The sequence below is a fragment of the Caloenas nicobarica genome, chromosome 7, assembly GCF_036013445.1.
Source record: "Caloenas nicobarica isolate bCalNic1 chromosome 7, bCalNic1.hap1, whole genome shotgun sequence".
NCBI lineage: Eukaryota > Metazoa > Chordata > Aves > Columbiformes > Columbidae > Caloenas > Caloenas nicobarica.
In genome coordinates, this window is record NC_088251.1 from 35405033 (window position 1) to 35431417 (window position 26385).

At 56.8% G+C, this 26385-nt stretch overlaps 2 protein-coding genes across 2 annotated transcripts in view; one reads left to right on the plus strand and one right to left on the minus strand.

The window, feature by feature from the left end:
• The first annotated feature begins 171 nt into the window (after window positions 1-171).
• LOC135990679 (prosaposin-like) lies at window positions 172-7683 on the plus strand. The gene is made up of 15 exons (XM_065638594.1): window positions 172-272; window positions 3462-3586; window positions 3933-4007; window positions 4105-4230; window positions 4385-4579; window positions 4877-5020; window positions 5162-5218; window positions 5441-5449; window positions 5580-5687; window positions 5898-5984; window positions 6074-6257; window positions 6353-6516; window positions 6597-6677; window positions 6782-6889; window positions 6979-7683. The coding sequence occupies exons 1-15, from the start codon at window positions 212-214 to the stop codon at window positions 7012-7014; spliced, it is 1560 nt and encodes a 519-aa protein (XP_065494666.1). The 5' UTR covers window positions 172-211; the 3' UTR covers window positions 7015-7683.
• A 998-nt stretch (window positions 7684-8681) lies between these two features.
• CDH23 (cadherin related 23) overlaps window positions 8682-26385 on the minus strand; it is a 193365-nt gene continuing 175661 nt past the window's right edge. The window contains exons 39-64 of the mRNA XM_065638593.1: window positions 24504-24684; window positions 23483-23616; window positions 23025-23234; window positions 22702-22809; window positions 22087-22189; window positions 19128-19244; window positions 18314-18538; window positions 18060-18229; window positions 17648-17785; window positions 17379-17498; window positions 16785-16962; window positions 15842-16053; window positions 15069-15311; window positions 14698-15030; window positions 14355-14484; window positions 13925-14188; window positions 13644-13805; window positions 13293-13549; window positions 12936-13033; window positions 12715-12835; window positions 12498-12577; window positions 12222-12262; window positions 11852-11912; window positions 10683-10812; window positions 10477-10599; window positions 8682-9011 (exon numbers count right to left, since the gene is read on the minus strand). Of these exons, the coding sequence (XP_065494665.1) occupies window positions 8682-9011; window positions 10477-10599; window positions 10683-10812; window positions 11852-11912; window positions 12222-12262; window positions 12498-12577; window positions 12715-12835; window positions 12936-13033; window positions 13293-13549; window positions 13644-13805; window positions 13925-14188; window positions 14355-14484; window positions 14698-15030; window positions 15069-15311; window positions 15842-16053; window positions 16785-16962; window positions 17379-17498; window positions 17648-17785; window positions 18060-18229; window positions 18314-18538; window positions 19128-19244; window positions 22087-22189; window positions 22702-22809; window positions 23025-23234; window positions 23483-23616; window positions 24504-24684 (4269 nt within the window). The remainder of the gene's footprint in view (window positions 9012-10476; window positions 10600-10682; window positions 10813-11851; window positions 11913-12221; window positions 12263-12497; window positions 12578-12714; window positions 12836-12935; window positions 13034-13292; window positions 13550-13643; window positions 13806-13924; window positions 14189-14354; window positions 14485-14697; window positions 15031-15068; window positions 15312-15841; window positions 16054-16784; window positions 16963-17378; window positions 17499-17647; window positions 17786-18059; window positions 18230-18313; window positions 18539-19127; window positions 19245-22086; window positions 22190-22701; window positions 22810-23024; window positions 23235-23482; window positions 23617-24503; window positions 24685-26385) is intronic.

Below are 26385 nucleotides of genomic sequence, written 5' to 3' on the forward strand. Positions count from 1 at the left end.
TGACTTCCCCGGGAATACCTGCCCGGCTCCGGTTCCTCCCTCCACTTACAGCTTGGTGATGATTTTATAATTAAGGTGTAAGGAGAGGGGTGTGGTAATTGCTCTGTGTAGGTGTGGATTCTCACTGCTTCTCCCAGCCCATCCAAGATTCCTCAGTCTGGGAAGCAGCGCAGGAGAGGAACCAGCCACTGAGGACTCTCTTGGGAACGGCATGGAGAGCAGATGGGGTGGCTTGGTGCTGATCCTTTTCCTGTGCCTGGGTTCCTACCAAGGTAAGGCCTGGGGGCAGGACTTGAGGAGAGCCCAGAAAACCTGCCCCAACCCCCAAAAAATAGGCCCAGCCCAGGGGTTTAAGCTCCATAGTGTGGTTCCTCATCCCTCTGTGGTGGAGTTAGGAGGCACCACCAGCTGCTTCACCTCTTGCCCACCTGAATGTGAACATTCTGCCCTTGAAGATGGTTTTTTTTTTGGGCAAAAAGTGCTTTGCTCCCTCCTTTCTCTGGCCCGTGGGGATTTGGATGAAGCTGGTGCATGGAGGAAGGGAGGCTGGCTGATGGCAATACGGGAGAGGGCTGCTTTGTCTGCCCGCTCTGTACGTGTGATTTGGGGGAAACTACGTTCTTGTCCTTGCGTGACTGTGGTGCCACCTGAAGCTGCCTCTGTCCTTAGGGGCCTTGTAGGAGGTGCAGGAGGTGGCAAGGCTCCTCCACTGAGCTCTGGGCAGGGTGACGGGGCGTGACACTGCAGCCCTCTCTGCCTTTGGAGACCTCTCAGCATTGACACTTTGGGTATTAGAGCAGATCTTCCCAGGGACAAGCTCATGCTGCTGTCCCCTTGGCATCCCCTTGATGAGAGGGGGAAGGTGACACCTGGCTTATCCCCAGGAAACAGGGTGGGAAGAGCCTGTTTCTGACTTCTGGTCCTTGCTCAAGAGGAAATTGCTTATTCTTGGGGGAAACTTCCCCAGGGAGGCTGCTGTTGTAGGCAAAAAATACCCCTTTTAGAGGGAAGAACTCCTTCTCTATGCTTATCACTGGGCTCCTCCGATGTGACCTGCCCAAGCACCAGCTTTGTGGTGGAGGAGTCGTGCCCACGTGCGCGTGGCCCGATGCTGGGGAGACGATGTGCCGGGGTGTTCCAGTTGGCAACAGGCGGAGCAGGAAAGTTCACCCACGCTCGGCACGTCCATCGTTGGGGCACCGCCTGCCCTGGGGAAGCCCGTGGTGGCTTCTGTGGTGGCTGCACGGCATGGTGGGACCCTGCAAGAGCCTTGGAGAAGGGTTTTGATGCTGGGAAGAGCGTATTTATGATTTTTTTTTTTTTTTTTTTTGCTGCAACAGGGGCGTGCACCCAGGTGGGAACTGGGGCGTCGGGGCCCACACCACCACCCCCGGGGTTTACATCACAACCTGCTCGCCAGGCTCAGCTGGCTCGGCCGGCACGCTCCGGGACTCTGCATAATGCCGGCACAGCCCTGCCAGAGCTGGAGCTCGGTGCTGGAGCCCCCCTGAGCAAAGCCCACCCCAGGGACCTGGCAGCTGGGGATGGGTCAGTGCCAGCGGGCCTGGGGCCACCAGGGTGGCACGGGAGCATCCCTGCCTTGTCCTGCACTTCAAGCCAGGGCTTTGCTGAAAATGGCATTGTCTGATGTCCTGCTGCCATGTTTGAAACATGGAGGAGAGCTCACGAGGCACTGATTGCCCCAGTTGCTTGCCCTGTGGTGATGCTTTCCACCTGGAGAAGCTCCCCCTGTTCTCAGCTGTTGGGTGTTATGATTAGCATTAATTATTTTTCTGGCTCAGCACTTGTTGCCCAAGTTTCAGCTTGAGCAGAGTGAGGAAGAAGCACTGAGCTGAGAGCTGCCATGAGCTAGAAAGGAGCAGGTCCAAGCCGCTGGTCGCCTTTAGACCAGCAAAATCCTCTCAACACCATTACCAGCAGCATCCTTATGTCGCTGGTCTGGTCTCCAGCACAGAACTGGAAGAGATGCTCGTGTCTGTGGGTCAGGTAGGACAAGCTGTGGGTTGTTGCCTCCTTTCTCTTCCTTTTTTTTTTTTTTTTTTAAATTTGGGTGCTTCCCCTGAACTCATCCACTGACTTGCCATTCCTGTTTGCCCTGATGCTAGCGCCAGGGTTAAAAAAACAATATATTTATATCTCTCAGCTGATGCGGTGACTGCAGCATCGCGCTGTCAGAGAGGTGTGTGGGAAGGCATGGGAACCCGGGGGGACTCGCCCTGCCCCAGGGCTCGCTCCTGCCCCGCTGCTGCCGTCAGCCCAATGGGGTAATCGGGCTGAAACCACCTCCTGGTACGCAGAGAGCCTGCGTCAGCACTTCTGGGAGCAGGCAGGGCTGGTGGGGGGCTCGGGAGCCCCCTCTCCACAGCCTCCACCCGTGGGTGGTCCTGGGCATCTCAAGCTGCTGCCCCAGCACCTCCCGTGGGTGAGCTGAAGGCGTTGCCAGAATCCGACATGCCGGAAAAGCAGCTTTTGGGGAGAAACCTGATAAGGGAAGTGTGGGTGGAGGGAGCAGCTCGTGCCTTTGGTTTTATTCCTGCCGTGCACGATCCTACGGCCAGGGCTGGGTGGTAAAACGTGGCTCCGAGTGCTCTGGGGGCCTGTGCTTTCCTTAGAAACGCCAGCTGCAAGAGAGGATGCAGCAGGGTCTGTCTGTCTGTCTGTCTGTCTGTCCATGTGCTGTTCCCCCTGCACCCCTCAATATTCTGGAGCAGCTCCTGGCCCAAGCAGGGCAGCGAAGGGCTTGGGTGGTGTGGGCTCCTCGCCTCCTCCCCAGCCGCATCCTAGGGCTGGGGACATGGACACGAGGCGTCTGGGTGCAGCCCCCAGTGGGAACAAACTTGCCCCATCACAAATTAATCCCTGACATGCCAAGGTGGCAATTAAACCACTGGTGTTTGTGCCACGCCACTGCTGGGCTGGCTGACACCACCGCTGTCATGCCAGGGATTTGCAGCCAGGGGAAAATGCTGTCGTTGGGAGGAAATGAGAAAAAAAAAAAAAAAAAAGAAAAAAGAAAAAACACCCAGAAATGGGGTTGCTCAATCATTGCAGGGAGCCGTGGTGTGGCTAACTGGCAGCTGAGTGCTGGCTCCTTTTGCAAGATTTGTTGCTGTTTTTTGTAAGCAGGACGTTGAAGAGTGCCGTGAGGCTGAGGATGAGCCCCCAAATTCACTTTGCATTTGATGTTGGCCCGAAGCTGCTGTGACATCCCGTTGGCAAAGCCAGCGTCACGTGGTAGCCTGGCAAAGCTGAGCTTTGCTGGGCCTAAGAAAACCATTTATAAAACCCAGCGACCCCACCAACATTGCAAAAGCCGAGGGTGAATCCCAGCGGGAGGGTGAGGAGCATCACCCTCGGGTCGGGGCGCTGGGTTGGTGCGGGGCAGGAGGTGGTCTTGGGGTGCCCCGGGGGGTGACAGTCTCTTCTCCCCCACCCCACAGTCGGGGCCAGCCCCCTCCACAAGTGCGATGAGAAGCCGGAGGACTGGTGCCGTGACGCGGTGACGGCGGCCAGATGTGGGGCACTGCAGCTGTGCCGGCTCACCGCCTGGGACCAGGGCCTGCGGGTAACCGTGCCGGGAGCAGGGGGATGGAGGAATGTGCCCATCCTGCCCCAAAATGTGGGGCTGGGGCGGGGGGAACTCAGCCTGGCTGCCCCCAAGCTGGTCACCCAGAGAAGCGTCTGCTGGTGTTCTCAAGGAGCAATGTATGAACCAGTGACATTGCCCAACTGGGGGGGTTCACATAGAACTGGGATTCTGCAGGGTGCATGGCAAAAATGAGCGGGTACCCCAAGATATTCCCAAGAGTCCCTTAGTGGGGTGTTTCTGGGGTGGAGGGATGGGATTTGTGGGAAGAAGCTGAGGGTATTGGTGCCATGGCAAGACCCTGACGCGTCCTCTCTCTCAGCAGAAGGGGTTCCCGTGTCACCTGTGCCAGGTGGCGGTCTCCGTGGTGGGCAAGATCCTGCAGGACAACTGCACTGTGGTGGGTCACGGCTTGGGGGGCGCGGGGCTGGTGTTTCCCCCTCCCTCAGCTCCACCGTGGGGCCAGCTCAGCCCTGAGCTCTCTTCTTCTCACCTAGGAAAAAATGCGACTCTTCTTGGACAAGAAATGCCAGTACCTGCCCTTCCAGGACTGGTCTGTCAAGTGCAAGAAGATGGTGGACACCGGCATGCTCGTCCTTGTCCAGTTGGGCAAGCAAGTGCTGGTAACTGGCGGGGACCCCCCCCCACGCCTTGGTTTGGGATGTCTGGGGGCTCTTGGAACCTGGGACAAAGCCTTTGTGAGATGGGGATGGAAACAACCCAGAGGGGAGCGGGGCGATGGGACAGCCCCAAGCCCCCATCCCTCTGCTCCTGCAGTCAAACCCCAAGGCGGTGTGTGGGACCATCAAGCTGTGCCAGCCCCGGGAAAGCCCCACGGGGGCCCTGAAGTTCCAGAAGCCACCACCGGCCCCCGTGGGCCCCGCTCAGGACTTTGCTGACGTGGTCTCCCCCTTCATCGCCAACGTGCCGCTGCTGCTCCATCCCCAGAACCCCCCTCGCCGCGAGGCCCAGGTACCGTGGCACGGGCAGGAATGCCATTGATGCTGCTCAAGGGTGAGAATCACCTATTTAATAATTAAAAAGAAAAAAAAAATTAAAATTACTGCACAGCAGAAATGGCATCTGATTAGGGGCCGCACCAATTCAGGGCGGGGATATTGCAGGATCCAGGGGGGACCACAGAGATGCTGGCCAAAGAGCTGCCCCAGATTGTGACCGGCATTTAAATCCAGGCGCGGGGGGCAGGGGCGCTCAGTTTTACTTTGGGGAGGTGTGTGCCGATGTGTCCCTGCCCATGTTCTCCCACAGGAGGTAGAGGAAGAGTGTGGGCAGTGCCTGCAGCTGGTGGCAGCCATGCAAATGGAGCTGGGGACCAACGCCGCCTTCGCCCAGGCGCTGGTGGCCCACACCGAGCGGGCGTGCGGGGTCCTGGCACCCCACCTGGCACACTGGGTAAGGGCACCGGCGTCCCACGGGGCTTCCCCTCCTCCCCAAGTCACCGCAGCGTGGGAGCATCTTTCGTGGCTGGGGCGTCTGGTTGGGTGCTGGGGTGTCCCCCCCCAGGGATGCCGACACCCTGTCTCGTCCTCACAGTGCAGGCGGCACCTGGCTGAGCACACCGATGTGGCCACCCGGCTGCTCCGGCACTTGGTAAGTGGGTGATGGGCTCCCCGGGGGCGGTGGAGGGGCCGAAAGGCAAAGATATGGGGTCTTAGTGGCAGAAGTGAGGGTCTGCTCTTTTTTTTTTTTTTTTTAAATTAATCCCATTGCTTACATTCCTATAAACTTTTAAATATGTTTCCCCCTCTCTCTGGCTTTTTTCTTTTTTCTTTATACTTTGTTCCTGCCCTTTTCCGGCCCTTCCACTGGCAGCAGGCTGAGGTAAGCGAGACCCGCGCCCCGATGTGCTGAAATTACCCTTCACGGGGAAGGGGGGGCACAGGCTCACCCTCCCGGGGTGGGGTGATGCCCACTCGATTCGGGGTGTCTATCTCTCTCTCTCTCTCCCCAGGACCCCATGGAGCTGTGTGGCCACCTGGGACTCTGCTCCTCCGCCTCGGTGCTGCCCCTGCACACGCTGCTCACGCAGAAGGTGACACATGTCCTGAGCACACTGGGGGTAAGCAGGGGCACGCCACACTCCTTAAAATTCAAATGCTGGGAGTGGGGAGCCGTATTTTGCCTTTTTTTTTTTTTTTTTTTTTACCTTGAGCATCCCTGTTGGTTAAAAGGTGGGAAATATCTTTGGCGGGGGGGGGTGATGTCTGGGTGGGGTGAGGGTGGCAGTAGCGGGGGATGCGATGTGCATCCCACTGCCTTGTCCCAGCAGGATGGGGAGGGGACCACGCCGCTGTGTGAGATGTGCCAGTTCGCTGTGAAGGCGGCTGAGAGCCTCCTGGAGAACAACATGACGGAGGTGAGCCCAGCTCTGGGAATTGGTGGTGGGGAAAAAGGGGGCAGCTAGGAGTTTGGGGAGGTTTCCCTCTGCCTGTTTTCTCCTGGCAGGAGCAACTGGTGAACGACATCGAGAAGGTGTGCTACATGCTGCCCCACAGTGTCATCGGCCAGTGCAAGGACTTTGTGGATTCCTATGGCAAAGCCGTGGTCATCATGCTGCTGGAGGCCACCGACCCGGCCGCCGTCTGCACCATGCTGCACTGCTGTCCCCGCAGCGGGGACACCCACCCAGGTGAGCCCAGGGGGACCCAGCTGGCACCCAGACACCGGGTCCCTGGCCAGTGGGGTGATGGGGGGTGCTAACGGCCCCCCCTCCATGCCCCACAGGGGCACTGGAGCAGCTGGAAGTGGGTGCTGGGACCTTCTGCAACGTCTGCCAGCTCGTCATCACCTACTTCGATAACGAGCTGCTGAAGAACGAGACGCTGGCAGAGCTGGGCGACATCCTGGAGAAGGGCTGCGAGATGCTGCCCACGCCGCTCACCGGCCAGGTGAGCTGTGGGGAGAGCACCCAGCCTGGGGGGGACCCAGCTGCCCCCCACTATGGGCTCACCCCCTCTCTCCATCCCAGTGCGAGGCGCTCGTGGTGCAGTACGAGCCGGCGGCCATCCGGCTCCTTGTGCAGATGATGGACCCCACCTTCATCTGCACCGTAAGTGTCCCTGTGCCATGGGGCAGCCCAGACTGACGTGGGCATCTTTTTGTCCGCGATTTCTTTTTTCTTCCTCCTTCATTATTTTTTTCTCTGCAATGCAGAAAATTAGAGCCTGTGACTCACCCGAGGAAGATGAGCTGGACTCGGACCCCTGTGCCTGGGGTCCCGACTACTGGTGCAAGAACATGGCCACGGCAGTTGAGTGCCACGTAAGTGTCGTGAGCGTCCCCTCCCCTGGGTGGGCAGGGTGCTGGGGGGCCCTGACTCCCCCCATCATCTCCTCCTGTCTCTCCCACAGGCTGTGGAGCACTGTCAGCGTCACATATGGAACTAGGAGGCCACCTCCCCGGCTGCCTGGGCTTGCCCTGCCGTTTTGGTTCAGGATCGTGGACCCCTTCCCTTGGGACACCTGCCATCGCAAACAGTGATTGCCAAATCCCCATCCCCACCTCTATCGCCATCCCCATCCCCTCTTCTATCCCCATCCCACCCTGAACCACTTGTGGAGCCCAGATCCTGCAACGTGGCTCCATCCCCGTGGGCTGGGATGGTTTCTGCTGCCCAGACGCCGGTTCCCCCACTGCCGGCCGTTGGCAGCCTCACACCACAGGTCTCGTTGGCTTTTGGCAAGCCCGCTTTCCTGGTCCCTCTTTAAAGTGGGGTGGCTTTTTATTTTTTATTTTATTTTTTTTTTCCCCCTTGGTCACCAGCTAAAGAAACAAAGTGGATTAAATTTACCTGCAATGCCCGGCTTTGCACGACATCTGCAGTACACTGATTTTGTGTCCAGGTGATTGCTGGAGGTATATATATATTTAAGTATCCCCTGAACAAAAAAATGAGCGAGTTTGGAGGAAAAGTTGGGTCCTGTGCTGCCCCAGCTGTGGTGGTGAGGGACAGTGGGGTTCTGGCTCGTCCCTCCCCACCACAGGAGGGGGGACACCCGCAGTGCCTGGTCCTGAGTGTGCACGGGAGCATCTCACCCAAATAAACTCTTCCCGTGATCCCTGCTTGTTGTCTCCTTCCTCCTTCTTCTGGGGTGCAAACCTGGGGGAGCCCCAAAAATCCGGGGTGCAGCAACACTTGCAGTAGAATCTCAAAGACGGTGATGAATTTAGGAGTGAATTAAGGGAAAAAGGAGGCTTTTATCTTCAAAAGGAGGTTTGGGGATGATGAATCCGGGGAGGAAGGACGACAGACAGGTTACCCAAAGCCATAGACAGTGTATTTCTGAGTCCCGTAACAGACCGTGCCCGAAACTCTCCACAAGGTTACGACTGGAAACAAACCCCCGAACGAACAAACCCAAAAGCAAGAGAAGGGGAAAGAAAAAGGCAAGAAAAGACACGCACGAGCACGCCACAGCCAGAAGCCCCACTTCTTCTCAGTCTCTTTTTCCATGTTGCAACATGTTTTGGTAAAGCCAGCAAAATGGAGAAATGTCTTTGTTTTTTTCATAATAATTTTTTTTTTTTTTTTTTGGGTCTTTCCTTGCCGGAAAGGTGATGTTAATGCCAAACAGACACGGCCCCTCCCCGTGCTGCCCCGGCCCTCCCCGTGCCCAAGGTGCGACAGCTGCTTGTCCCCAGCCTGTGCCTGGGGATGCTGCAGTGGCGCATCATCTGCCCCTTCGCTGCATCGCGCCATCACCCCTGCCCAGCCTGGACTCTCATTGGATTCAGTTAGCTTTTCTTTTTTTTTTTAAAAAAAAGACCTTTTTTTTTTTTTTTTTTTTAAAATAAGAAAAATAATTAAAAAAAAACCCCAACTAATGCTTTCATGGATAAATGACAGGCGAGTAAAAGCAAACCGGTCCTGAGAGCCCTTTCCCAGGGCCAAGCTCTGGAGCGAACGGCACTGGTTGGCCTGGACTCCTTCTGCAGGGGAAGGGGGGGGCCAAGCACCAGTTTCGGGGTGCCCCCAGCCCCCGCCACAGCCCCCTGGTCTGTGCTTTGTCCCTGCCGACCCCCGCTTGCCTAGAGGAGCCACCGCCAGCGCTCGTCATAACTCAGTGATCTCCAGCGGGCTCTCCATGATCACCTCCCGCATCTTGTGCAGGGGGGTGGACTTGGCCGACTCGGTGCGGGCGTTGTGGTCGCTGTAGCCCCCGCAATCAGCCGTCAGAGTCTCCAGCGAGCGACCCAGAACCTTCTGGTCGTCCTCGGGCAGGCTGTTGAGGTCGGAGGCCAGCAGCGTGCCCGTGCTGCCGTGCACCACGTGGATGCCGTCTGGACCTTTCAGCTCCACCGGCTGCTTGTGGCGGAAGCGGAGGCTGCCCTGGCTGGGGCCACGCTCCTCCTCCTCTTCCTCCTCCAGCTCCTTCTGGATCAGCTGCAAAAGGTCAATGAAGCAGGGGAATCATCATCTGGTGAACAGATTCTGGCTTCCCCGGCTCCGAATCTCCGGCGATGCCGGAGCCCAGCACCTTTGGAAGCAACCTCAGAGCATGGTGATGAGGGTCACCAGCGTCATGATGATCTGCAGCCAGACCCCTCTCGCTTATCCCACCTCAGGCAGCTGGGTGGTGTGTCCTACAGCACCCCCGAGGAGGGGGTTGGACCCGGGTTGGGATTTGGGGTGGTAGGGGAGGAGGTAGACAAGGAGAGAAGCTGAGGGAAAGCATCCAGCCGGGATGGGGCTGGAGGGGGAATAACGGTGAGGAGGGAGAGGGCAGAAGGGCTGAAAGGTGTCTCCCATCCCACTGCTCTCCTTGGAGTCGTTACCGCCTAAAAGAATGAATCCTGTTGGCAGTTGCGAACCTGAAGATCAGCAAACCCTCTCAGTTTTAGGTCAGCCTGCTCCCCTAACAAAGAGTGATTTGCAAAACACCTAATCAGAGACTACAGAGGCTACTGACCTTGCAGCTTTAGATGATTTGGAGCCTCACAATTAGCTGAGTCTTGTTTTAAACACACATCTCAAGACTGTCAGATAAAGTGTCCTTTAGCTGAACATTGGTCATTATATGCTAAAATGATTACGTAACCGGGATGCAAACGCGCAGCCAACCAGCTCGTTAGGACTGCCCTGAGTAGTGATAAGAATTTGTATATAATGGCTGTTACTTTTCTCTCTGGTGTGCTGCCTTTACTCCAGCATGCAGACCTGTACAACTCTGTAATTAAAAAAAAAAAAAAAGCGTCATCTCTGCGTGCTACAACATGGCTTAATTGCACCCCAGTCGACAGAACCCTGGTTTTGGAACAACATCCTCTGCTCTCTTTGTCCCACGTTTTGCCCCCATGAAGGAGGAAAACACTGTGGGAGGAGCTGTTTCCTCCTGCACCAAAAACTCTCTGTCCCTGACTTTTTGCATCAAAAGCTGCTGGACTGACGAGGAGCAGAGGGGAGGGAAGATGTCCCTCTGTGTCTGCAGGGACCTGCAGCTGCTTGGCCAGCCTTGGCGGAACAGCTGTGCCTTGGTGGGGAGATGGAGAGATGACAGACAGACGCCAGGAAGACACACTGCATCCCAGAGGGCACAGCAAACATCTCCCCACGCCCGTGCACACTCTGTCTACCTCCGAGACTGAGGAATGGTCCCCCTGACTGGCGGTGGCTTTATGCACCATCCGCTGGGCAAAGAGCTTTTTCAAGCGCATGTAATCATCCAGGACCACCTTCAGGAGAGAGCCCTGGGCGAAGCGGGAGAGACGATGGGTTACCCGAGGGAGATGGCTTGCTCAAAGGGAGGCTGGCCTCATCCCAGCATTTTTTTCGAGGAACACCACCCTCCGGTGTCACGGCCATGAATCTGGGAGTTGTAGCAATAGGAGAAGACACGCTCATCACTCACCTTGATGGGTCCCTCCCGCATGATCTGCCCCAACTTGGCGATGTTGTCATACTCCTGGATGGCTGCCCGCAGGTAGCGGTCGTCCTCGGGCTTGGCCGCAGAGGGCTCTCTCCCGAAGGTCCCCTGCAAGAGGAGAGAGCAGCTGAGGAGGTGGCACAAGTGCTGGGCGTGGGAAAGGAGTGTCCCCCGGCAGGGCTGTATCTCACATGGGTGCGGGCAGGGCTGTTCCAGAGGTCGGTGATCTCGCTCAGGTTCTCCGGTAGGTCATCCTCATGCTCTGCCTGTGCTGCCAGCTCCATGTTCCTGCAGAAGGGGTCCAGCCACACCGGGTTGGCCCTGCCCGGGGAGAGGAGCAGCCCTCAGCACGTGCAAAGACCGCCTGAAAACCCGGCAGCATCCTGAACCCCATCCACAGATGCTGAGGTTGCGCTGCCTCCTCCTGCCCTGTGCAGACATGTGTTCAGCTGCTCTGGATCCAGACGTGTGTTGACACCTGCCTGTCATCTCTACTGACCCCCAGCCTGGCCAGCATTGGCAGAGGTGGAGTCACAGGAGCAAGCACGAAGTCTTTTGTAAAGCCAGCTGAACATGAGCTGCCAGCAGGACCAGGGCAGTGACCGTACCCTTGTATTGGGCACTGTTGAGGCCTCATCTCAAATCCTGGGGTCAGTTTTGGGCCCCTCATGACAAGAAAGACCTTGAGGTGCTGGAGCGAGTTCAGAGGAGGGAACGGAGCTGGGGAAGGGGCTGGAGCACAAGTGTGATGGGGGCGGCTGAGGGAGCTGGGGGTTCAGCTGGAGAACAGGAGCTAAGGGGAGACCTTCTGATCTCTGACCTGCCTGAAAGGAGCTTGGAGCGTGGAAGGGGTTGGTCTCTTCTCCCAAGTAACAAGTGACAGGTTGAGAGGAAATGGCCTCAAGTTGCACCAGGGGAGGTTTAGATTGGATATTAGGAAAAAATTCTTCCCGGAAAGGGTTGTCAGGCTTTGGAACAGGCTGCCCAGGGCAGTGGTGGAGTCACCATCCCTGGAGGGGTTTAAAAGGCATTTAGACGAGGTTTTTAAGGACATGGTTTAGTGCCGGTGTTAGGCTAAATGATAGACTCTATGATCTTGAGGGTTTCTTTCAACCAAAATGATTCTATGATTCCATCCTCTGAAAGCTCTCAGGGCAAGCACACGTCCCAGGGCCAGCATCATGCCCTGCAAAGATGTCCCTCTGCATCCCTCTGCAGCGCACAGAGGCGGCATGTATCCACCTCCAACCCACCCCTGGCTGCCAAACGCCAGCTTCCCTCTCTCGGGAGCAGCCTGTGACCCTGCAACGTGCCACACTGAGGTGACAAAGCAGGGAGCAGAGGGCAGGGGAGAACTCACCCATCGAAGGAGTACTTGTTGGTGTTTGGCATGTCCATGATGTCCATGAAGCCTCTGTTCCCTGCGGGAGGCGGGGGGAGGGATTACAGGGGGGCACGTCAGCGGGCTGAGCAGCAAGCCAGCCTAGCTGTGGGCAGGCAGGACAGTTCTTTATGGAGGAGGGAAACCGGGTGACCAAAAAGGCATCAGTGGCCTGAGAAACACATTGCGATGCAGCTGATAACAGCCTGCATGCTGAGAAAAGCCTCCTCTCCCACCATCATGCCTTGCTGGGTGGGATTGCTTCTAATCCCACTCAGCTGTGGGACCCACCCTGTGACATCCACCCTCTGTACCCCCACCCAGCTGGAAAACCCCAAGCCCCACTCACCAGTGGAGCCAGCCACTATGGCTTTCAGTTTCCTTTTGTGCCTGTGAAAGAAATACAGCAAATCAAGGAAGAAAATAAAGAAGATGCTCGAAAGAAGAAGAGAGACACATTTGCAATAACCCTACAAACAGCTCCCATATCTATAAGGATGGCGAGCTTGGTGGGGAGAGGTGATATCTGCATTAAAACTATTGTAGTTTGGGAGAAGAGGGGCAATTTCCCCCTTGGCCAGTGGGGACATTGTGGCCGGTGGGGTAGAGCCCGGGTGTTACTCACACTGTCCGGTAGTACCAGTTCATGAGGATGAAGAGCATGGCAGCCAGGAAGAGCAGGACAGCCAGCACGATGATTGCCATCTGGTAGAGACAGAGGGCCAGTGGCAACCTTCAGCACAGAGCCAGCATCCGGCCACGAGCACCCATCCAAAATCATTTGGGTGAACCATCTCTCCAGGCCACGGAGCAGCCATCTCCAGGCCCAGCTGGGCCATTACCTGCAGCGCTGAGAGGTCATCCGGGGCCCGGGCGGTGATGGCGGGCTGCACGTCCAGCACATTGTAGTTCCTAAAGAGGTTCCTCAGCTGCTCCTTGTTCTCATCTATCATCTGAATCACCCTGGGAAAAGAAGGAGTGCTTGGGCATCTTGACATTAATGAGGTTCCCCAAGGACCCAATGGGCCAGGTGATGGGCTGGGTGATGGGCCGGGTGACATACCGCTCCACGTCCAGGATGCGGTTGGTCTCCCTGTTCACCACATGGATCAGGAGCTCTGTCTGCGCGAAGTTCACCCGACCTTTCTTGTCAACATGGAACTGGGGAGAGACAGCAAGGTCTGCAGTGTAGGAGAGGTGTCTCCTCCCGAAGAGTGCTCATGTGGCAAGAGACCCTCAAAGCTTGGCATGGGGCCAGTCTGGAGCCCTTCAGTACACCCCAGCCTGGGGTGTATCCGTCACCTTCAGAGCTCAGGGGTGTCTATAGTTTATACAGAGAGAGCACCCTCAAAGGAGACCTCCCAAGCAACATGTGGAAGGTTACCTGCCCCTGTAAGCAACCTCAAAGGTGGATGGTTACCTGCACATCATCTGTGTTGACAATGGCTCCTGTGATGTTGGAGAGCAGGCTGATGAACTCCTCCTCAAACTGCCTGACCTTGTCTGGGATCTCATTGATGATGATTTTGACCCGTTGGTCATCTCGCAGGATGTAAATCCCCACAATGGCTGTGTCGTTGTGACCCACCAGGTCAGAGGCCATGATGTCCACCACGAAGTAGCCAGGGTTGTAGGCCGTGAACAGGTCAAATGTTCTCAGGATCCCATCAAGGGTTCCTGGAGGAAGGATGGTCATAAGCTCAGGATTAGTGGCCCTAGCCATGAGGATGTCTTTAGCCACAGGGGTGCCTCTGCCCATGAGGGTACACACCGATGCTGAAGATGTTGGCCACCTCCTCGGAGTCATTGGAGTGCTGCTTGATGTAGCGGATGCCCAGGATGTTGTACAGGACCAGGCTGTTATTGCCCACGTCGGCATCCACCGCGACCACTCTGATCAATTCCGATCCCACCTTGGCGTCGGTAGCAACCCCTTTGAGAGAGAGAGACAGGACGGGGACCTGGGGCCAGGCTGGGTTTCACCACCCCTCCGCCCAGATGGATTTTCCTCAGAGCATCTCCGTCCCCGAGTGTCTCCCCAACACTCCTTACCCGCCGTGTACTCCGACTTGGTGAACTGGGGGGACTGGTCATTGATGTCATCCAGGAAGATCCGCACCTCCTGAAGGGTCAGGTCCCCACTGAGGTCCCAGGACTGCGTTCTGCCCCACCGCTGGCCCCGGGGAGGGGACCAGTTCCTCTGGCTGGATGCTTTAACGATGATGGAGTAGCACGGCTCCTTCTCCCGGTCCAGGTCTCGCAAGACCTGCAGTTTCCCCTCTCGGCTCAGCTGGAAGTTGCTCTCCCGGTTCCCAGCTGGGCACAGAAAGCAGACCCCAGTAAATCCCCTTTCTGAAACACCACCTTGCCCATTGACCAGGGCAAAAAGGCAGTGAGGAGATAATGGGAGAGATGGAAACCCTTGGCAAGGGGTGCGCGTGGGGACACAGAGCTGCCCTTCCCCTCCCCGCTCGGCACCCACCTGCTATGAAGTAGTAGACGATGGCGTTGGAGCCCTCATCCGCGTCCACCGCCCCAGTAACATTCCCCACCACAGTGCCAGGCTGCGAGTGCTCAGGGACGGAGAGCGCCTGGTACTGGGGACTGTCCCTCTGCCAGAGAGCCCGGGAGAAGGGAGGGTTACAAGCATCGGGGTGTTTGTTTTTTATTTTTTGTTTGTGGTTTTTTTTTAATTTGAAAGACTAAAAGTGGACAAATCCCATCGTGCTCCCCTCCACGGTGGTGCTCAGCTCCATCACACATGCTCGCTGGCATCCCCATCCCTGCACCCCCTGCGTCCCGTCCCCTCCACCCTGGTGCCTTACAGGTGGCCTGAGGAAGATGGGCTCGTTGTCATCAATGTCATCGAGTGCCACCTGGAGGGGCTGCATGGTCTCGTAGGCTGGCTGGCCCTGGTCGCAGGCCACGATGATCAGCTGGGGAGAGAGGCAAAAGCGCCGTCCTGGGCAAAGCCACGCGGGCCAGGAGACATCGCTGAGGGTGGTGGATGATTTTTGAGGGGATTTAACAGGGGATTGGGAGTTGGCCCACCAGGATGCAACTCCCTGATGGCACTTGATAACCACCTGATTCCTGCTGTGTGACATCTTCACGACTGTGGCAGCTGACCCCATCCCCACCACATCTCTTGCCTCCCACTATCCTCACCACATCGTTTGCATTCCACCAGCCCCACAGCAGCCCCACAGCCTCCCCACGGGCACGCTGTTGCCTGGCTCACGTTGTACACCGCCTGCTTCTCCCGGTCCAGCCGCATGGCCGTCTGGATCAGCCCGCTGACCGAGTCGATGCTGAAATACTCCCAGTCTTTGTTCCCCGCCCCGGTTTTCAGCAGGTTGTAGAGCACCGCTCCGTTGAGGCCTTCGTCTTTGTCTGTGGCGTAGACCTCGTAGACGTTGGACCGCAGGGGGATCTCCTGCTTGCACACGCACAGCCCCTCAGTCCCGGCGTTGCACATGAGCTCTCCTCTCTCCCTGCCCCTCTAAACCCCCTTGTATCAGGGTCATCAGGCTACCACTGCCCAAAACCCAACCAGAGGCCGGTAATGTGGAGCCATGATTCCCTTTGTCAGGGTGGCTGCTCCATGCATGCACAGGGAACTGGCTGAGCCAAGACTGGCTTCCCAGAAAGGAGAAACATCTCAAATGTCAGCATTTCGGCCCTTGTTTATAAACAGACTTGGCAAGAAGCAAGTGGTCATTTCCTTATTTTGTGTGTTGCTGAGGTTTCTGTTCCCCAAAGCTGCCCCGACATCCCCACTCGCACGTACAGAAAGGGGCTGTTGTTGACTGTCCAGCCCCATGACTCCAACCTTCTTGCGTGTTAAATCAAGATCTTGTTTCACCCCCAGTGGAGACAGAGAATAGATTTTGCCACCAGTAGATGCAGCAGGGCTCCCAGGCATGGTCTCGGTGTGCCATGACCCCTGCTCCCTGTCCAGGGATTTACCTCCTTGATGTGCAGGATGGTGCCATTGGGCGGGCGGACGAAGACGGGGCGGTTGTCATTGATGTCGATGACCTCCACGTGGAGCATGGTGGTCCCCCAGAGAGGGGGGTGTCCCTTGTCCGTGGCCACCACAGTCAGGTTGAACCTCTCGTAGGACTGCAAGCGTCGGCGGGTTGTGACAAGCCCGGAGTCTTTATTGATCTTGAAAGCCTCTGGGGGCAGAAAAAACACGTCTGTCTCAGGACACTTAGCACCAGATAAATTACAATTAGAAACCAGTCTACCAAGTGAAGCACACCCCTCACTAGGGGAAATCCCTGTGATGGAGTGATGGAGCAGAGCCGGCTGCCTGAGGCCAGAGGTGCGGATGCTTTTGGGTTGCTCTCTCAATTTCAGAGCGTCTCTGCCAGCTGCTGACTCCCTGCCACGGGGCAATGACAAGGACCCTGCTCCCAGGCCACCCCTGGTTGACTTTCACTCCTGCCCAGGTGAGCTACACCAGTCAGGACAGCGCAGTGGTCAGAAGGACGTCAGAGGAGCCTGTGGGTCTCAGGAAAATGACATTTCTGCCATTTCCCTTTATGCTGGCTTTTGCTTGGTTCCCATTACTCCTTGGCATGCAGAAATATACTGGATTTCAGGCACTGTTACTGTCCACCCACGACCTCCGAGCCCTTCCCAGCTTTCCTCTGAGTTTGCTCTAAGACACACTAGTGTACAAAGTCCTGCTGGGGTGGGGGGGACAAGAGGAGAAGCCAAGGACAAAGACAGGCAAAGCCATAAATGCCACATCATGAGGAACTGGGAAATGTGGAGCAATACCAAAAGCTGCACGTGCACAACCTTGCTCCCACGGGATGCGGGCTTGTCCCCTGTGTCTCCTTCAATTGCTCCTCATGGTAACCCTCCTCCCCGAGAGCAGCCACCCAGAGGCAGCACCTACCCGCCCCAGGGCCCTCGATGCTGTAGGTCACCATGCCGTTGTCCCCTTCATCTAGGTCGGTAGCGGTCATGGTGATCACCGACGTCCCCGCCGGCTCGTTCTCGTAGACGCTGGTGCTGAACTGGCTCTTGCTGAACTGGGGTCTGAAGTCGTTGATGTCCAGGACTGTGATCAGCACCTTCGACAAGTGACGTGAGGCTGGAGACAGCCGGGCAGCCCCTGGGGGCCGTACCCCCGCCGTGATCCGCGGCTCCGCAGCAGGAGCCCGGTGCCCTTCCTGCTATTCGTTTAGCTCTGCTGGTCAAATTCCTGCCTCCAACAATGGGGGCTGCCACGGCTGGGGCGCCCATTCATGTCGGAATGCTCACAGACAATAGTGTCACCCTCCCCTGCCCCTCCTGCTCCGTCCCCTCCTGTCCCAATGGCACAAAGCCCCCTGCACCCTCCACCCCACAGCCCCTCGGGTCATCTGCTCTACCTTCTGCCTAATTCCTACCCAGAGCCACCAGTGAGCCTGCTGGGGTGGCAAGCCTGACGTTTAACACCTTCTTGCCAGGGACCGCAACACAATGGGTGGTGGGAGGAGAGTCCTACCTGCACGGAGTTCTCCCGCCGGTTACTGGAAATGTCCCCAGGGTTATCCCTGGCCACAGCTGTCAGCGTGTAGTGATCTTTCTTCTCCCGGTCCAGGGCTGACAGGATGTAGATGTCACCCTGCAGCACACAGAGACCTTCAGGTGGATCTCGTCTGGTAGAGCTCGAGAAGGGGCAGAAGCTGAGGTGCAGGAGCAAGGCACAAGGTGGGACCATCTCAGCCTCCCCTCCCTTTTCCTGCTCTGTTCCAGCCTCAGTTGGCTCCTTACCGTGTTGGGATTTATCCCAAACTTGCCCTCTCCATCTCCCAGGCTGTACTGGATGAGAGCAAAACGCCCAGAATCTGCATCTGTGGCCTTGACCCTCAGGATGACCGTACCCAATGGCACGTCCTCAAAGACAGCTTTCTGCAAGAAAAAGGAGCAGGCAGGTCCTGCATCACTTGCTGGTTTAGCGGGTGGTATCCAAGGCTGAGGGTGGCACCCAGGGGTGGGCACCGCTGGCCCCAGAACAAGATGTTTACACACAGTACATTGCTGGGTTGACCATCTTCTTCAGATGGTTCAAGCACAGACAGAGGGAATAGAAGATGTCCCTGGGGAGCCTCCAGCTCTGTGTCCGTCCTTTCCGAGGAGGTACTGCTCAGCCCCACACAAACTTGGATGGGGGAGCCCAGCTCACCTGGTAGGATGGTTGGCTGAAAACGGGATTGTTGTCATTGATGTCCACTATCTGGAGGTACACAGGGATCTCAGCGGATCTGCGGGGAGAGCCATTGTCGGAAGCTCGGACAGTGAAGTTCAGCCATTGCACTTCCTCGTAGTCCACCGTCCTGTTGGCCACGACCTTCCCTGGAGGATGGCAGACCCTGAAATGAGAAACCTGCCCAGGGCCACCAACCTGTCCCAGGATTCCCACCCCCTCTAGCCACCGACCTGCCGACTGGTCTTCGAGGCAGGCGTAGCCTTCTGGGGAGAGGTTCAGCAGCTCATAGGTGATCTGGCCATTGGCACCTTTGTCCGGGTCCACTGCTGAGATGGAGATGAGCGTGGTGCCCTCTGTGGCTCCCTCCAGGATCCTCTCGGTGAAATAGGTGACTCCAAAGGGGCGGAAGCGGGGCGTGTTGTCATTGACATCCAAGACATTAACTGTCAGCTTGGCTGTGGCCATGGTGGAAACCACAGAGGAAGAGACAAGGAAGAGGACAAGTGAGAAAAAGGAGGAAAGGAAGGATGGGAAAAGGAGGATTGTAAAGATACAGGCATGGAACTCCAGGAAAGCCAACTAAATGGAGCTGGTTCATCAAGAAAAATGCCAACGTTCAGCAAAGCTGCTATGCCCTGAGCTGCCTGTGGGATAGTCTCACCTTCTTCAGACCTACTCTTGATCTCTGTGTGCCTTCTCACACACACAGGCCTGGATTTACCAGCAGGAGGGTGGCAAGATGTCATAGGGGTGGTAACGAAGCAATGATGTCTCCCATGGTATGGTTGTGGGCACATGCTCCTCTCCATCCCCAGTGCAGCCCTGGGATGGATGGACCATTTGCTAAAGGAGGGCTCGGAGGAAAACCCGAACCTGCTGGGAGCTCATCTAGGACTGGTCCTGCTGGAAGTGCTGCTGCTCAGGATGGCGAGGGAGGTGGGAGAGCTGCTGGCTACCCAGAAGCTGCACTAGTGCCTGGGAAAGGCTGTGCCAGCCCCTGGCATCTGCCAGTCCTGCCTCTGCCTGGCAGGACCCTGCACTTACCATTGGGCACGCTGACCGAGCGGTCGATGACTTCACTGGCATTGTCGTGGACGGAGATGGTGACCTCGTAGGTGGCCACCAGTTCCCGATTGAGAGGAGTTTTGATCTTCACAGCTCCTGGGAAACCCGAAAAGATGGGGGTCACAGGCTGTGCCTGTGTCCCCCTCACTGAGGAACCCGGACAGATGGTCTGCATCAGCCGACTGCTGCACGCTCCGCTGGACTTGCTTTCCTGCCTCTCCCCAAAAGTTGAACAGGGAAAACACTATAGCTATGGGAAGAGATGACTTCTCTCCCCCAGCTCTCCATCTCCTGCCTTCCTGCCTGCTCCCCTCTGCCCAGCCAACAGCTTCTCACACTGCCTCAGCCAGGGTAAGGGTTTGGGTTGTGTGGACAAGAAAGGTTTGGGAGCAACTGTTGCTCCCCATCCACCTTAGCTCAGCACCCCGGCATCTTTAAGAGTTTTGTCCTGTGTCCTTGCCAACAAGGGTGTTTTTCTTTCCTGGATCAGCTCTGTGCTTCCAAAACAGATGTGGGGAGTTCCTGGCCCTCCTTCCCTGAAGGTAAAGTTTGTCACCCACCACTTACTCCAGAACCTCCCTGATCCCCCCAGCGAGGGTGCCCGTGTCCGGTCTGCCAAGGCTGAGCAGCCCCCGGCCCGCAGTGGGGCCACCTGCCATGGAGGTGGGTGAGATGGAGGGAGGTGATGGATGGCACAGAGAGAGAAAATGAGCGCAGACACAGAGACAAACCTGGCGGGCCGAGAGCCGGAAAGGAAAGAAAAGGGTTGGTTAAGCCAGTCGGAGGGGGAAGAAAGGACAGGGCAGGGTAAGATAGGGCAGCCAGAGGAGGAGGACGGGGAAGGAGGAGGGGAACATCATCTCCCCATGACTCGGACACCTACCTCCAGGCAGAGAAGAAGAAGAAGAAGAAGCAGAAGAGAGTAGGGGGGTCCACACCGCCTGTGCCGCCCTTCCCGCTCTCCTACCTGTCCTAAAATCCACTGCGAATGCTCCTTGCTGGTCGGGTACCAGTGCGTCCGTGTCATCACGGGCCACGATTTCCAGAAGGTAGTACTCCAGGCGGGGGTGGAGGTCGCGGTCAATGGCGGTCACCTCAGCCACCACAGTGCCGGGGGTGGCGGATTCGGGGACGCTGACTGTCTGGATGGGGTTGATGAACTCGGGCCGGCAGTCGTTGACGTCGTCAATGAAGAGGCTGACGGTGGCGGTGCCAGAGAGCGCCGGCGTGCCCTGGTCCACGGCCACCACCGTCAGCCGGTAGGCATCCCGCTCCTCCCGGTCGATGCTGATGTTGGCCACACGGATCACCCCTGTGGTGGCATCGATCAGGAACCTGTCCTGGCTGCCGCCCTCGATCCGGTAATCGAGCTGTTGGTTGAGGCCACTGTCAGCATCTGTGGCCATCACCTGGAGGACGGAAAAGCCTGGAAAGGGGGAGACACAGCCTTCTCAAGCCAGAGTTGTTGGGCAGCAGCCACAAACCCCCAGTCCCAAGGCAAATACTACCAAGCAACATAAGCAGCCCCCATTCTCAAATTTTTTCCTTCGACCTCATCCTGGCCAGCCCTGATTCTGGGAGCTGGATCTTCACACTCCCAGGGGGACACCCAGGTCTCCCCATCACCCACCCTGACACCCAGTCCCAGCCCTCTCCTGACCTGGGGGGCTGTTTTCCCGCAGCCGCACCGTGACGGATGCTGGCTGGAAGACGGGGCGGTTGTCATTGTCATCCAGGATGGTCACGGCCAGGCTGGCAGTGCTGTTCAGCCCCCCCACATCACGAGCCACCAGTGTGAACTCCAAGCAAGGGTCCAGCAAAGCCTCTCGGTCTATCACGCTGCTGGGCTTCACCGAGACGACACCTGGTGAAAGGGGGAAACCCAGTGACAGACTCCACGGCTGCCTGGTGGCCCTGGGCTGGGGACAGGGACCTGCTGTGCCACCCCACCTGTCCTGTTGTTGATTACAAAGAGGTCCAGAGATGCCTCCAGGAACTGGTAGGTCACCACAGCGTTGCTGCCCTGGTCACCATCCAGAGCTAAGATGGGTCCATTGAGCACTGTGACCGGAGTCCCTGGGGGATCACAAGGGTTAGGGAGGGTCATGGACCACAGAGCCCCCCCGTTCCCCTCCCACCCTGGTGACGCATGAGGGACAGCAATGAATGGATGGAGGAGGTGACAGAGCGTGGCCTCGCAGGGCACAAGGCAGCGGGGGGGCAGCTGCTGCAGCCTTGCAGACCGACTCGCGAGGCCCAGGCGGCACGTCCGGCTAAAAACAAACAGACAGACAGACACATCCGTCAGACGGGTGGCACCAGCACCCTGCCAGCGAGGGCATCACCTGGAGGCACCCAAACCCTTCGCCTGGGATGTCCCTCAATGGTGGGACAGGGAGGTACCTGAGCTCTTGGAACAGGGAGCGATTTAAACGGCAAGAAGTCAAAAAGAAAACAAGAAATATTTCTAGCTCTTTGCCTGCGTAATATCTACCTGGACAGGCTGGACTGTTTTATCTCTAACCCCCGGAGCAAGGTGGCACCAGGTGCTGGTGACGAGAGCTGGCACCCCATCCCCTGCAGGGACATCGGGCAGGTTGGTGCCCTCAGTGCTGCCTCCCTGGCTCGGGCCACGGACATGGCTTGCTGTCTGCAGCTGAGCAATTCCCAAACAGGGCTGATTTCTTGCAGGGTTGCATCTGAACTGTGCCTGGAAGGGTTTCCACCAGCAGCATGGACCAAAGCCATGGTCTCCTCGAGGCTGAGCTCCCCGAGTGGTTGGCAGGAGCCCCTCATACTCAGCATCTCCGTCCCACTGACCTGCAGCCTCTCCCTGCTCAACATCGTGTCTCCTCTACGACAGCCAGGAGACATCTCCCCTCGCCCAGCCCCAAAAAGTGTCTCCAGGAGCCTCATAAGGGAGCAATGAGAGACCTACCCGGGGGAGAGTTCTCCATCACCTCAGCCTGGTAGGAGCTCTGGGTGAAGAGGGGGCGGTTGTCGTTCTCATCTGCTATGTAAATGACCAGCAGGTCAAAATCCTAAAGGAAAATGGGGACAAGAGGGAGATGACCGCAATATCATTTCCTTGAACTCACCTCCTGCCTCTCCCACTGTTGTTCAAAGCTGGAGCCCTGTGCAACCATGATGCTGTGGATCCTTGGACCACCCTGGAGGGTCTGCAGGGACCCTCAGCCCGGGGCTGGGCATCCCTTCCCAGCCTGCACCCCAAGGGGTGATCTGTGGGACACTTTGGCAGAGCCAAAGGATGCTCCGGTGTCATTGTTGTGGTCCAGCATTCCAGCCCAACTTTTTCCCACCTTCTGTGACTAGAGTCAACATGAGATGTTGGACTTGCCCTAAATCCTACTGGTCCTGTTCTCTGGTGGTTGCAGCCCCAGACTTGGGACTCCCAGATAATTTTAGGGGAGGAGGGTCCTATTGGAAATGCTGTGGGTGAAAGCACCACCTGGTTCTGGCCATGGCAGGAGCCCCTTCTCCCACCCTCCCTGCTGCCTGCACTGCTGGAGGCCTGGGCAGTGTCCGTAATTACCCGCCTGGCATTGCGGATGTTCTCGGGGTTGTCCTTCACCGTGACGGTCAGCCTGTACTCAGCCACCCGCTCCCTGTCCAGCGGGCGGTTTACGTAGATTATGCCGCTCTAGTGAGAAAAAAGGGAGAAAATAGGTGCAAGGGATGTGAGACATGCTTCCAACTGGGGTACCTCCTGTCAGGGCAGGGTGAGGGAAGGCAGCACGCCAGATGGCACCCATGGGTACCCAGAGAAGGTAGGACTCTGGGACCAGGGGTGTTCACCCTCTGTGTGCCGGTACCCCAACCCCTAGCGCAGGGCGGCCACAATCCCCAGGGCCATACAGTGCTGTTGATGTAGAAGGCGTTCTCTGTGTTGCCTGATGTTATGTCGAAGGTCAGGAGGGCGTTGGGTCCCTTGTCTGCATCCCGGGCAAGGACACGGGTGACGAAGCTGGATACGGGGGTGTTCTCGCTGAGGGTGAGGTTCATGGGGAGGTTGAGGAGCACAGGGTCATTGTCGTTGATGTCCAGCACACGGATGCCCACCATCATCTGCCCAGGAGAGAACCGATGCGGGGATATGGCACCTATTTCCATCCATCCCATCCTTTTTTTGCCCACTCCCTGGCCAAGAGCTGGGCTTCTCCACTTAGCCCACTACAGTCTGGGGGAGGAAAGCCCCAGGGCCAAGAGGGAGGAGTAGGAGGAGAGGAGAGCAAAGGCAGAGGAGACCCCAAGGAAGGAGCTGGGGACAGAAGACAGCACCCCACAACCCTCTCACACTGCCCCAGAGGACTCACCGTGGAGCTGAGGGGGGGCACCCCCCGGTCCCGGGCAGCGATGGTGAGGTTGTAGAATGGGATGTTCTCACGGTCCAGCTCAGCATCCTTCCGTACTCGCAGCTCCCCTTCCACCGGGGAGATGACAAACTCGCCTGCCAAAAACAGCAGGGCCCTGGTTTGTGCTGTGCTGTGCTCTCACCAACAGCCCGGCTCCCCAGGGTGACAGGCACCATGGTGGGCTTGGGGACAACAGCCCCAGTGCCCCATTACGGCAGCTGAGAGGGCTGTGGGCAGCTGGGGCCTGTCCCCAGGGCTGATGCACCCCCAGGTACCGGCAGCAGCAGGGGATGTGAGTTGAATGGCCAAATAAGAGGTGTTTGCACTCCTTGGTTGGGCCTTTTTGGAGGTGCCAACAGCCCTCCAAGCACCTGCCTGTTCCCTATGATGACCAGAGCATGGATCCCCCAACAACATCCCAGTTCTTCTGCAAAAGCTTTGCAGAGGGGTCTGCAAAAGCTTCAGAGATGGGAAGGGGCTCTGCCTTCCAGATACCCTGGGCTAAGGTCACCACGCATTTACAGAGGGACAGCTGTACATCCCCATGGCTGGGGGTGCCCGCGGCTTCTCTGGAGTGCTGGTGGGGCTGGAGCTACAACTTCATCATGGGCCGCAGAGCAACTCGGTCTCCACACACCTTGCAAACGCCATGCGGGTGAGAGGACGGGGCTGTGCGCTTGCAGCTCTAGGTTTCTCTCTGCGGTCTGATTTTTTTGCCTTTTTAATATTTTTTTGCCTTTGTTGTTTAGCAGATTTCCCCCCTTCGTTGCACAAGCGCTGGCCATGAACAGGTTAAGTTTCCTGTTGCTCAAAACAGGATTTCCTGGTGTCGAAAGACTGAATTCGCAGAAGCGCCCGGCGGGGAGGATGGCTTTTCTGAAACACTTCCTCCTCCGCTCCCACGCCAGCTCCTGCAAACTGGGTTTCTCCATGAAGGAGAAGGAGCCAGAAAGAGAGGTGACACCCCTAGGTCCCCGCTCACCGAGGGGGTCCCCGGCGACGATGCTGTACTCCACTTGCCCGCTGGGTCCTGAGTCGTCGTCATGGGCCAGGAAGGTCCAGACGCGTGGGCCGGGCTGTCCTTCCGTGACATCAAAGGGACCCTCGTAGGGCCGAGGGAAGGTGGGACAGTTGTCGTTGATGTCGTTGAGGTTCACCAGCACCTGTGGTCAGGAGGAGAGGGTGGAAGAAAGCGAGAGGAGAGGGGTGGAAGGGGAGACCAGCCCGCTGGCCATGGGAAGCCATGAATGGGTGACGTTGCAAAATGCCTCCCATATTTCTGGCTTTGCCGGGTTCACCAAACATCCAGCTTACAATTCAGAAACTCAAACTCAGTTATTCCTGATCCTGCCCGTTCTACAGTGACACCATGAAACTCCAGCTACATACAGGTGGGGCCCTTTCCAACCTTCGAGCCATGCACCGTGATGGAGGGGTCAAGGCAAAAGCCAAATGTTCTCCACATTCACATCCTGAAACCCAGGCTGGATAGACAGAAACCTCAGACATGGATTTGACCATCGAAGCCATGAGTTCAAAGAGGCACGATCTCCACAGCCAGCTGCACACTCGTTCCCCAAGGACTTCACTCCTAATGCTGAGTAAACTGTACAAAATTTGCAGCTCGTGTCCTTATTTCAACCCAAACCACCACCAACACCGCTGGCATATTTCCCTTCTTGACACTCCTTCCTACGACATGCTTGGCTGGCTAGAAATCAATCCTACAGATCTCCAAAGGGGAAAGCATCAACTTTTTTAGGACAGAGTAGACCATGGGGCTGCTGGCAAAGCTGGAGATCCAATACACTTGCATCTTGCTTTTTAACTGAGTCATACTACACAGAAGACATTTATATATAGGCCTATACTAAACTATATCGCAAAGAGGGTTAACCCCTTGCTAGGCTTCAGGCAACTTGCACAATGGAGAAACCTGACCTGAGGAGGAGAGTCTCCAGTGGGTAATAAGAAGCTGAGCGTTGGTGGTACTAATGGTTATGAGAAAGACACTGAAAATTTTTGTGACCTCTTGGGCTAAAGAATGGCAAAATCCATCAGAATGGCATTTGTTACTGGCTAAATCTAATCTTTACAGAAGAGTCTGCCTGAATGTCTGCTCCGTTTCCTAGCAGTGGAGAAAACAAACACTGGCATGCCTTATCAGGGTGATGGATTTCACATCACTCGGGATCTTAAATAATCACTAAACCTCCTCCTAAAAGCGATGTTTTCCTGTGGTGCTGGCACAAACTCCCTGGGCCATGGAGGGAGGGTGCTTCCTACTCCTTCCAGCTTCAGTACTTGTTGCTGAAGGGTTTTCCAAGTTCATGTCTCTGCTTGGGCCAAGAGCAGGGAGAGCTTTGCCTTCACCAGCAGCTGCTGCCTTGCCCAGGTCTCCAGGTTTCTGCCACTGAAGGCATCTCCAGCAGTATCAGATGCACACATCTGCCCAAGCTGCCAGGCTTGCAGGGACAGATTTTACCCACAGAAATTTCTCCCCTTCAGTTTCTCTATTTTTCTTTGTATACAAGAACTTATCTCCTTTGGGGGACTAGTAAATGCTTGGCTCGATATCTGGTTGAGGCATAATGGTCTACGATGAGGAGCCAAGGCAGAATATCTAACCAAACCCTCTCACCTGCAGACCCCAAAATCATTCTGGACATGGAGAATGTCTGCCATACATCCCATCAAATTTTGGGTTAGGCTACAGAAACAGTCAGTGTATTAAATTCCTGTAAAAAAATTGCTTTGGAGCTGCTAGGCTGCCCTTCCCACACTTTGAGCTGTGCACTAATTTTAGGCCACCATGGTCCAGGAGAAATGGAAGAGCTATAGAGAGAAGCAACAAAAAAATGACG